The sequence below is a fragment of the Pinus tabuliformis genome, chromosome 3_2 (genome assembly GCF_031772625.1).
Source record: "Pinus tabuliformis cultivar Carrire ecotype Pingquan chromosome 3_2, CPIR1, whole genome shotgun sequence".
Lineage (NCBI taxonomy): Eukaryota > Viridiplantae > Streptophyta > Pinopsida > Pinales > Pinaceae > Pinus > Pinus tabuliformis.
In genome coordinates, this window is record NC_142302.1 from 997868525 (window position 1) to 997881269 (window position 12745).

General features: G+C 38.3%; 1 protein-coding gene across 1 annotated transcript in view; it reads left to right on the top strand.

The window, feature by feature from the left end:
- Positions 1-12745, top strand: part of LOC149183975 (Aldolase-type TIM barrel family protein) — an 88595-nt gene that overhangs the window by 40526 nt on the left and 35324 nt on the right. Inside the window, exons 4-5 of the mRNA XM_089417355.1 lie at positions 3421-3495; positions 3605-3649. Of these exons, the coding sequence (XP_089273481.1) occupies positions 3421-3495; positions 3605-3649 (120 nt within the window). The remainder of the gene's footprint in view (positions 1-3420; positions 3496-3604; positions 3650-12745) is intronic.

Below are 12745 nucleotides of genomic sequence, written 5' to 3' on the forward strand. Positions count from 1 at the left end.
TATTTGGTTACTGGTCGACCTTGACAAATTGTCCCATAACCCAAATAAATTCATATCTCCATGAATACTTATCGGAATCGGATGATCTTTAGATCAATCCTACACCTCTCGATGAGAGAGATCCAAGAAAAATATCAGCTTCCATTAATAAGATGACCCACATGGAGTTTGGCCCTAGTTGCCAATTTTAACATAGTTACATCTTTTGGATTCAGATCATGGAAAGTCACCTCCTTGATGATCCATGATAGTATGGAAGAAAAAGATCTATCGAGATTTGAATAAATGATGAATCAAAATTTTGTTAATATGGAATTCACAACAGTGAATCTAATCCATGACAACGATCTAGTTATCTTGATATATGACTAAGACAAGGTACATAATTGTGACTTGGATATACAGGAGTAACCTTGATACATGACAAGGGTGATAGACCAAGACTCCTAAAAGCAAAAACAAAAAACTCAGGGAATATTTTTCCAAAGGTTAATCCGAGCTTGAAGTAATTTCTATAGATCAAATTTTGTAGGCATCTTTGGTGAAAGAAAGTAGCAGAGCATGTTTTTGAAGAAGGCATGAAGGACAGAATGCTTGGAAGTTCGAATGACTTCTTGATGCAGTTCTTGGTAATCATGGAAGTCTAAGGTATGTAGTCTTTGCATGAGGTATGTCTATAATATGGTTAGGGTTTCATAGCTAGCTATATGCATGTAGAATGTTATTTCTTTGTGGTAAAAAGTTGCTGTGGTTTGTGAAGTCTTGAAAACTCTTGATGTCTAGAGTTTCTGAATTAACCCTAGAAAGGAATATTTTTCCAAAAGTTATCCGAGCTTGAAGGAATTTCTATAGATCAAAGTTTGTAGGCATCTCTGGTGAAAGAAAGTAATAGAGCATGTTTTTGAAGAATGCATGAAGGACAAAATGCTTGGAAGTTCGAATGCCTTCTTGATGCAGTTCCTGGTAATCATGGAAGTCATGTAGAATGTTATTTCTTTGTGGTAAAAAGTTGCTAGGGTTTGTGAAGTCTTGAAAACTCTTGATGTCTAGAGTTTCTAAATTAACCCTAGAAAGGAATATGATAGAAAACCCTAAACCTATCTATTTTATTCCTTTAAAATGAAACCCTAGCTCTTTAAGAATGATATCTATGGTTTAGAGGGTTGAATGTTTCTTGATATTTAAAAAACCCTAGGGTATGTTCTTGAAAGTAAAATTTTAGGGTATGTTTTAAAACCCTACCAAGGGTTGGATTAAGAGGGCTTCGAGTCAAGAACCCTAGAATTGGGCGGTTCCATAAAATCCCTCAAGTGTGGATCAAGGAATGTCTAGTAAATCATGGAAAAACACTATATTGACAAAAAAATTGATATTATGATTTTGTCTTTGTATATTTTGCTTGTTTGCTCTTGCTGGTAAAAATCGCAGGTATAAAATGAAGTCATCTAGTTGGCAAGAATGAGAAGTTTGAGACCATCTTGCACATCATTGTTCATCCAAGTATTTCCTAACATAATGTTAGAGGTAGTCATCTTCCAGAAAGTATCATCAAGATCCTACTATAAGAACCATCATTTAGGGAAAGTTCTTTAACTTATAAGCATTGTGACATGACTAGTATATATTCCATCTAGTATGGAAACAATAGTCTTGAAGGATGAAGAGATGATGATGGTCAAGTTGCAGTTTGAGAGGTAAAATTAAAGTCTTTCTCCTCTTAAGGGAAACTTATCTTCAATAAGGAAAGAAGCAAGCTCATTCAAATAAAGGATGGCTAGATGGTCAAAAAAAAATTTGTCATAAGAATGTGCTCAATAACATGAGCATGAGAAGGCTTCCTTGTAATTACTCGACACTTGGAAGGAGTTTTGCATGCTTTGGAATTGTTAAGGATCAAGGCTCTTCTACAAGTTGACATGACTTAGACTTAATGATATTGATCAACATTGAATATGGTTTCCTGAAGAAAGAAAAAGAGTTGATAATGACAACTCCAAGGAAGAAGAAATTGCAGCTTGCTGGTCAGTTTGTTCCATGGGCACTTTGATTACAAGTGATTAGCATGAAGAAGGATCTTTGGTAAAAGTTGAAGATAGACCATGCGAAAGGATGTTGATCTCAAAAGCAAGTGAAATCTGAAGGGGCCTTCATATTGAGGTTACTTTGATATTGATGTCATGGTTTTGGTTATGTCGATATATGTTTTTGCTACTTGGAAGGAAATTGCAGAAATGCATAATGGCAGTTGAGGCAAATATATCTACAACTGTTGGTTTTGAACTCAATTCAATGAATACATGGATTGAGTGGATGGTTTTGGTAATCCTTGAAGGATTGTGTGGTCAAGATGTTTACATCATCTTGGGATTAAGAGGTAGCAGTACAAAGAGAACCTGATGTTCATGTTTTGATGACGATGAAGATCACTTTCATGTTTAAAGGGAGCTATGATTAAGCTCTACTTTGATTGGCTAAATATAATGCCTTTGTTAATGATGACTAGAGGAAAGTGATATGAAAGGTTGATGGCCCGAATCCTGTCACAGTTTGGCTCCATTACATTTAGGAAGATGAAAGCTCAATTTGATGAAGATGCGAAGAAGAGGAGCCATGTAGCTACTTGAAGATCTCCATAAAGGACTAGTAGCTGATGTATTGATGAAGACACACTAGAAAGCTTCCCAATTGAAAGGAAGTAAAAGAATATCCTCTATGCTTTAAAGGGAGTAAGAAGTCTCCTTAAATGTTTGAGAAGGAGCAAGGATCTATTCCCCAATCAAGAGGGAATGAAAATCTCCTCTACAAGTTGAGAGGGAGTGATGATGGACATCATATTCGTATTCTCTTCTTCATATTTCATGCACTAGGACAAGACTAACAACCTTATGTCTAGTGAAGGCCATGGAGGGAGAATGGAGAATGGAGGATTGGAGTTGGGATTTGGGAACTAATCAAGTCGGGTCACATGTCATTACTACCTTTACATGGCTTTTCTTTTCAAATATATCAGTTATCTTTCATGTACATTTTTCTTTGCAGGCAGCAGTTTGGACTAATTATTGAGATGTGTTGGACGCCATCTCTTTTTATGTACTTGAAAAATGGTGAAGAGTTAAAAATTAATATAGTAACAAAGAGTGGGTGTTTCTCAGCATTTCGAAGTGCAAAAAGATTATATATGTTTTTTGTTGCAAAAGTACAAAGTGCATGCTTATGATATTTTGTCTTCATTTATTATTTCTGAGATCCTGAATATTCTTGTCTTAGATAGTCATGAATTTATTTAATTCAAGTGAATGATTCAGCGGCAAATTAATCTTTAACTGTCTCTAAATAGACTTCTAAACTGAGATTCCAATATCTTGATTGCTGCTTTGACAGATTAAAATTTTTCTGATATATTGTTTTCTGCTTTGACAGATTAAAATTGCTCAAGCTTACGAAAAAGGAGGAGCAGCATGTATTAGTGTCTTGACAGACTCCAAGTACTTCCAGGTGATGTCTAAAAGTTTTGGAAAGTTATCCATTAGAATGATATTATAAATTTATAATTATAATTCTTGTTTATAACCTAGTGCAATATTTTCTATTGCTGCATTTGCAGGGGAGCTTTGAAAATTTGCAGGCCATTCGGGATGCTGGGATAGAGGTGTACCCAACTCTCTACTTGCAAGCTTGTTTCCTTGACATTGTTTTTATTATTTAATGCTTTTCATACAAAACATCATTGCGGTTTGTTCCACATTTATCATTCATGTTTCAGTGGACTTGGAACTGTACATATTGTAATATATCAAATTGAAAATTTACAGCAAATAACAGGATCATGTATAAGGAACAACAACCATAAACAAATTCCAAACATGCACATCAAAATACACAAGAAACTGAGCCATTTCATTAATACAGACATCTGAGTACATAAATGGAAATGGATGATAAAACCTGGGCCTGCTATGCAAGCTAGGCAAAACCCAGGTGATACAACTCGGCTCTGGAACATATATAGGCTCCCAAACTGAACTGTGAACTGCCCCAATAATTCTGCTACTGACTGCTGAATGGAACTGGTGGTTCTGCTCTGAAAAGTGCCCAGAGTGAGCTGAAACTTTGTAGACGGCCTCCTCACAAGAAACCTAGAAAGACCCGGAAATGGTTTGGCTCAACTCCAAGACAAGTTTGAGTCCACCAAGTGATGCCAATTACCCACTGACTAGTAAAACACACTGCTGAAGGGAAGTGGATTTCTGTCCTGAATACTGCTCAGATCACTCTGAAATCGCAGCCACGAACTCCTCTCCATATTCCCACAAAAACCCATAAAGGGTTTGGGTTGGTTCCAATTGTTCCCAGTGACCCCAAGAAATGCGAATTGCCCCAAGTTGGCCAAAAACGCCCCACAAAATGGCACTGCTGTAGGATGCCCAAAATGTGGCACTGAAAGCCTCCCACAATCGCTGTAAGATATCTCCTTCGGAAATAGCTACTTTCCCAACCTATTTTCTCCTTCAAACTCCTCTTCCTCAAACCCTGCGCAGCTATTGCCTAGAAGCCTCTCCGCACAATAAAAAATTGACAAATTTGGCCCAGCTAACAACCATGATCTTAGCGCTGCAAAATACCAACAATCCTCTGGCCTCAATGTAGGGAAATTTTCTGCAAAAACTCTGGTCAAACAACCCTTTTGCTAGCTCTTTTGAAAAATAGATTAGGGCAACATTTAATTCATCTTTGCCATCCATGACAGTTATTTGTGATAGTATGTTCTTCCTTTAGCTTTATTATGCTTATGTTCCTATCATCAAATAAATGCCAAAACAATGAAGATCACAACCATACAAAAATTAACGCAAGATATAGGCTCAAAGCCAAGGAAAAACCCCTTCAAGGGGAAAACCCAGAAATAACTTCTCTTCTTATAGTATCAACTTCAAAGGAGACTTCCAAGACCAAACCCTAGACCATGGCTGCCACCAAGAACCAAGCCAACAAGTGAATCTTCCTTCTGCAATGTACGACAAAGTCTACCAAGAGCAGCGAAACAATATCCTTCCAAAGCAAGGCTCTTCTAGCCTTTCGGTTCCCCAAGAGAAGTCTACAACTGTGCCTGCAATTTTCGGACCTGGGATACACACAAAAACTCTAGGTTTCTCGCACGTGTGAGCTGAAAGATACAAAATTCAGACCTTAGATCTTGTCTAGGGATTCTCTCTTCCTTCGCTAGCCTTTTCTTTGTTTTCCTAGGACTTTCGCACTCCTTTCTAATTGCAGTCCGAATCCAGGATGCTTATGCTTGATATGTATCACAATAGGTCGATTTTCCATCCTTTATATAGCCTTTCTGGGGCTTGAATAACCTTCATAAGGCTGACTTTTTCCTAGCTGGTCAACTTGGTCTTGGGAGCCTTCTAGACACTTTCAAATACAAAATAATTTTTTCTTTTCATGATACAAGTGACCAAATGGGTCTTTTTACAATAACAATGACTCTTTGACCCATGTAAACCCTAGGAGACCTAATGCCAAATAACTTGAGCATGAAACCTATGCTCCAAAATAATTTTTTCTTATTCTTTACATCATTTTCTTTCTCCTCATGATAGATAAATAAAATTTGCATCATGTCATGAGTCCAATGACAATTATGAAGACCAAAACTAGTTACAATTTCCAACACTCCCTCTTAACTAGGGTGGTATTCATAATTGTCTAATCGGTACAAGGACAATACTCCCTTTGAATAGTTCTCATAAGAAGAGTCGGATTGATAAGCTAACTATAAGCATCAACATTATGATCAACCAACATTGTCTCTGAGGCCTAACTAGACAAGCTCTACTTCATTCAAGAGCATTATGCTGAGAGGCTTTACGTGTGTTACCACACTACCTTACAAGGCACATACCCCATTAAGATGTCCACAAAGTATGTCCTTTTAGGACTATTCTTAACTTGGATTTCCAATCTTGAATCCTCAAAGAGTATCGATCCTCTTCAACCACTCTTATCTTGGACAACTGTCCTATCCTCAAAGAGTGTCGGTCCCTTTCCTTTCTTGGATGTTACATCCTCAAGGAAACCACAAATGCTTATCCATCCTCCACCATTCTTGTTTCAAGGCCTTCACTTAGACTTACAACTGTTAGTCCTGGTCAAGTGCATGACACATGAAGACAAGAATGCACATGTGATGTCCAACATCACTCCCTCTCAACCAGAGAGGATATCCCTATTCTCCTTTTGACTTGAGAATAGATCCTTTCTCCTATTCAAGGAGACTTCTTTACTCCCTCTCAAATTTAGAGGAGATTCTTGACTTCCTTTTGTAATAGGGAAGTCATAGCTACAAGCTTCTCTAGCTTGTCCTTATAAGAATTTCAGCTACAACATGGCTGCCTCTTTCTTCCGCATCTCATCGTATTAAGCCTGCTTCCTTCCTGGTATCATAGAACCATCTTCTTCCCTTAATCTTATGACAAGCTCCAGGTCATCAGTGTTGCACAACACTTTCATCTTGTCAACATTAATGAAAGCATTATATTGAGCCTTTCCAGACTTCAGGCTGATCATAGCTTTCTCACGAAAGTGATCTCTTTTGACCTTCATGTTTTCTTCTCGCACTGCTACCTTTCAATCCCAAGATGAGTGCATCTTGACTTCACAGTTGGCAGGTACCAGATATTGAGCTTACCTCAACATCCTTCATACATTCCATCCATACAGTTGAACTTTCCTCAACTGTTATCATGTATTCCTGCAACATCCTTCCAGGTAGCAAAACAATATGTTAGCCAGATAACCAATTATTAACATCAAAACTCTCTCATCATCAACATCCTGAAGGTCCATCTCCACATGAATCAGAGTGCCCAAGGATTGAACTTGATTACCAAGACCATTTTCTTCTGAAGATTATACTAGATGCTGATCACTAATATATAGATATATTCCAGTGAAAAAGTCTTAATATTCTATCCATTCTAGAGTAAATCAGGTTCATCTTCATAGGCATCATACAAGCAAATAAAAGATTCACCATGCATGATTTATGACCAACTTTTCCTACAGGATTATGTAAATCCTACCCAAAAGTTACTTCAAACATGCATTCTTAATATTTTACACAATCATCCAGCTATATGCATCCTTCAATGAGCCTGCAACATGACCAATTGCATTCCTTCACCCTTTAAGAGTATTGTTTTCGTATAATATGGAACATATACTAATCTTGTCATAACGCTTCTCCCAAGAGCCTTCCAAGATGATGACTCTTAAATGATCATGATGATCTTGTTGAAGGAAATGTAACTAGGTTCGGTCTTCATAAATGTACTTTTGATATTTGTATTTATTTATTTAAGAAATATTATTTTTATAATATATGTCAATGAGTTTCTTGCTCATTGAAATAGATCTAGCACATGTTAAAGTGCTATAGGTGAGTCAAATAGTCAAAAGAAAATGTTGAAGACCTTAAGGGCATGTTGCACCATGTATATGTTTGTATAAGAGTCAAAGAATACTCCAAGCAAAGTCAAGTCTCCTCCAAAGAAAAGACACCATCCAAAGAAGCCAACCGAAGCTAAGACATCTAGTTGGCCTACAAACAGCGAGTCGGTCTTCATAAATGTACTTTTGATATTTGTATTTATTTAAGAAAAGAAATATTATTTTTATAATATATGTCAATGAGTTTCTTGCTCATTGAAATAGATCTAGCACATGTTGAAGTGCTATAGCTGAGTCAAATAGTCAAAGAAAATGTTGAAGACCTTAAGGGCATGTTGCACCATGTATATGTTTGTATAAGAGTCAAAGAATACTCCAAGCAAAGTCAAGTCTCCTCCAAAGAAAAGACACCATCCAAAGAAGCCAACCGAAGCTAAGACATCTAGTCAGCCTACAAACATCGAGTCGACCTTCAAGTCGGCCTAAAGGAGGGACAAACCTCTATATATAGAGGCTGTCCACTCCCTCAAAAGATAACACACTCATATCTTTGAAATTTGTGAAGTAAAGAGGCAAGTAAAGGGTAACGAAGGACGAAGAAGAGGTCTCCAAGTGCAGTGAAGAAGGTGAATCCTAGACCGAAGTCAAGAGGACCATTTCTAGGGCAGTTGTAGTCACACGTGTGAGAAAAGGGAAGGTTGCCTACGGTCATAACAACAAGAGTATATCAACTTCACATCTTTCATTGTTTGGGCTAGAACATAGACCTAAAGGGCCTCCCACCTAAGCGAAGAAGTAAGGAAGAAGAGCGAAGGTAATAGGGCTGTTCTAAAGCCTATTACAGTCACACGTGCGAAGAGAAGGAGGCTATCTCAGCTGGTATAACAACCCTCCCATTACAGTCATACAAGTTCATTGGTTGGTGAAGAGAAGAAAGGGATCATCATAAGGAAGGGTCTCATCAAAGGTATTTCTTCTAGAGCAAGTACACAAGATCTAACAACAGTTGAAGGATGACAAAGTGTCGGGAGTCGAAATACTAGAAGAAGGAAGTGTCGGGGAACAAAGTGCAGAAAGGAGGAAGGACTTGACTTATGCTTGGAGGACATTCTAGTCAATGGTCTAGGGTTTGGCATTGATCAATAAGAAACTTCAATAAGAGAAACTTACTAAAGGGTTTTCCTCTCAAGAGAAGAGAGGTTTTGGCCCTGGCAGAGAGCCAACATCTTGTGTTGTTGTTCTTATGTTTTTGGTAACAGTTTGATGAAGTACACACACATGCATTAATAAGAAGAAGAAGATTAAGCTAACAAGAAAAGTAAAAAGACTTCACAAATTGTTATCAAGTCAAGAAGAATCACCTTACACCTAATTTCTCTTAATTCTTTAACATGGGATCAGAGCTAAGGTGACACATCAAGGAAAGGGAATCTCAAGAACACTCTACAAAAGTTGAAGCATCTAGCCAAGAAGTCTCTATCACATCAAGGACAAGAAGGTCTACCATCTATCTTTCATCGAGAAAGACTACAAAGCAAGAAGAAGAGCCTTACACAAAGGCACCTACAAGAAGAGCAGAGCAAAGAAAGACCTACATCAAGCTACAAGTCATCAACCAAATCTCATCATCAAGCAAGTTCACTTGGAGAAAGCAACGTGAAGAACATCAAGATCTAAGGAAGGCAAGCCATCAAGTCTTCAACGAGAAAGCAAGTCTACTACATCTCAAAATCTATCAAGTAAGTAGATGTCCCCTTCTGAAATCAATGTCTTTTTGCAAGGAAAGCAACAAATTGGTAGGTACCAATTACTTTCTTGCATGGAAGAAGAGGACTGGTTTACTTCTCAAAGAGAATGAACTCCTAGAAAACATCAAAGGGAATGTTACTATTCCCGCTAAGGAACAAACTCAAGCCTTAGCCAAGTACAATAAGAATGAGATAAGAGCTCAAAGGATTCTAATAGAATCCATCAAAGACTCTCTCATTCCTTATGTCTCCAAAATTGAAACATCAAAAGAAATCTATGATAAACTAGTAGAGCTATTCTTGGTAAGCACAGCTGGAGAAGTGATATCTCTACGAAATGAATTGTACAAAATGAAGATATCAAAGGAAGGAATAGCTCCCTACTTCATGAAGATCTCTGAGATGAGGGATCAACTTCAAGAGCTAGGGGAAGTCATGTCTGATAGAGAAATGACAACTGTAGTACTCAATGCTCTACCTGAGGATTGGGGCAACTTCACATCAAGCATATATGCAAAGAAGGAAGCCACCCCACTAAGTGAAATGTGGTCTCTATGCAAGATAGAGGAAACAAGACTCAAAGCAAAAGAGGATGTGGGATCAAAGGAGCAAGCATTTGCTACCATGGCCAAGAGAAAGAGAAAATTTGGCAAATTTGGTCCACGAAGAACAAACAACAAAGATATGTCCAAAATCCAATGCTATGGATGCCAAGAATATGGACACTACAAAAGGAATTGTCCTAAACTAAAGAAGGACAACAACAACAAAAGAAAAAGGGAAGAATCTCACATGACTCAAGAGGTGAAAGAAGAAGAAAAGAAGCAAAAGAAGGAAGATCCTCTGAATCTCTACTATGACTAAGTCAAACTCTTTACTTAAAGTCTTCTTTCAAAGTTTTGAGTAGGATAGGAGCATGTAGGAATAGAATAAAATTGCATGGCTAGAAACATCTTCTAGAATCTAGAAGCATGATGTACATAGAGTTCTAAATACTCATGTAGAAAGAGCATTTATAAATAAGAACAAAATGCATGGTTAGAAATATCTTCTAGAATATAGGAGCATGGTAGATATAGCTCAAGATACTCATGTAGAAAGAGCATACCTAGTATAGGACCTCATCCTCAATTAAAGAAAATTGATCATGATTAAGAATCTTAGAAGACCTCCATCATCAAAAGGAAAGAAACATTTGCAAGGTAAGGGTCTTCAAGATCCTATGATGGAATCTTCAAAAGAAGATTCACAAACAAAGGCAGATGTCTCATTGCGAATCCCACTCATGGGATTCAAGAAAAGGATGATATGCAGGCAAGCTAAGATGAAGCAAGAAGGGCCACACCAAGGACAACCAAATGAAGCTAAGATGATGAAAGGAGAATCAAGATGAGGTATGTATCAAAGTTTAGCCATGTTATCATTTGTGTATTATTGAGTCATGAGAATAGTTCTATAACATGATCAAGTAGGAAAGAATCTCTTTCACCAAGGACATGCTAGAAGGCATGTACTACAATGTAATGAAGGTCAACAAAAGAAAATACTCACATAAGGAGTATAAGAATGTTGACTAAGAAGCAAGTAAAGAAAAAAAGCTGACTAGTCCTAGAAGCAAGCAATGAAGAAGTGCTCTCACAAGGAGTAGAAAGTGGTTGACCAATCTATCCAAGAAGAAGCAAGTGAAGAAAGAGATCAAGCATGTGAAGAACACCATGATCACCAAGAATCACTATCTGACAAGATACTTTGAAGACATCTTTGGAAAGAAGGCATGACAACTTTGACAAAGGAAGAAAAGGATCAAAGGGCCCTTGACACCTGTGAAGGCCTTGGAGATATGAAAGGTGCAAATAACTGATTCCACTCTACGAATATGTCATGGTGAAGAAGCCATCCAACAAATGTACCATTTAATGTTGAGGCAATATCATGATGAAGTCATGAAGGGCTACTAGATCAAAACATGGGAACAAGCAAGTACAAGGAAGCATCCATGTGAAGAGTAGTTCGAAGCATAAACGAGATGACAAGGAATAACTAGATGACAAGAGAACCTGATATGTGCAAGAAGGCCACTTTCCACGAAGGAAGCAATGACATGACAAAGAAGGAAGGAAAGTGATCGATGGATGGTGCCCTACCAAGAAGAAGTTCAAACAAAGACTTCATGACATAAAAGGAAGGAGATCAAGCAGCTGGAGGACCCACGAAGAAGTTGCTGATGAATGGAAAAGTCCCTAGCTAAGAGGGAGTTATAACAAGTTCCCAATTACAAAGGAACTTAGACAAGTACCTTGTTAGAGGATACTTGGTCATGTCTTCCTCAATTGAGAGGAAGTGATAGACACAACATTCTTGTCTTCACTTGGGAAGAAAGAATGGGAGGATTGGGTAATCATCTGGCATCCGATACTCTTTGAGGATGTGTAGGGCATCCAAGACAAGAGTAGGCAAGAGGACCGATATTCTTTGAGGGATGGGAACCCAAGATAAGAATAGTCCTAGAAGGTCATACTCAGTGAACACCCGGGTGGGTTTGTACCTTGAGTGACAATGACTATGGTGTCTATAAGTCATTGGTCTCGCCAACATTGTGCTCTGATCTATTGAGAGATAGAGCTGTCAGTCAAGGCCTTACTGTGGAAACAGTGTTGGTTACTATGATGCTATAACAGATGGATTGCCAATCGTGTTTCTCTTATGTGAATTCTTCAAGATTGAAACATAGCCAAACACCTTGTAATGTTGTATGAATATGATCCGGATTTAAACAGGAACGCAACAAATTACAGAGATAACCATAAACACAAAGATGCAGCGGAAATAATACTTCATTTCATTAATGTAAAATACTGAGATATGCTTACAAACAGAAAATGGAAATAAACAACTAGGGCGATGGTAGCTTATCTTTGAGAAGAGATGTGGTGGCTACGTGCCTCTGAATTGTGTTACAATGAGGCTCGAAGGTCTATTTATTGTTGGGAAACAATGGAAAACCCTTAACATCCCAAAACCTAACCCGATAAGATGTAACGCCAAATTGTGGGCCCCGTTTGGGTAAATTGGTACATCAATTTCCTGGGGTCATAACTTTGGCATACGATCTCCGTTTGACGCGTACAATAGCTCGTTAGAAAGATCTATCTGAGCACTACAACTTTGGGAAGGGCAGCATCGGTCCATGGACCCATGGTGCCCCCAGATTTCCCAAAAACCATCGTTTAGGGCCTCAAAACGGCTCTGGAAGTTCAGGACCCGAAAAACTGCTAAAAATAGTAAACTGTGCTACAATTTAGGAAACTAAAAAAACTAAAAGAGACAATTGTGGGGGTCCAAATGGGATACGTGGGTGGCCACCCACATCCACTTGGATCATTCCTCCCCCCTTAGGAAGCAATGGTCCCCATTGCGTTGAGTTCCTCCCTGAGATGAGGAAGCTTCTGCTGAGCTGTTCTGCAATCTCTGATGTGTCCAGAATTGGTGGGAAGCATGGTCGATGACGGTCCACATTGAACGCTCGGTGCAAGCGAAGGAATGGA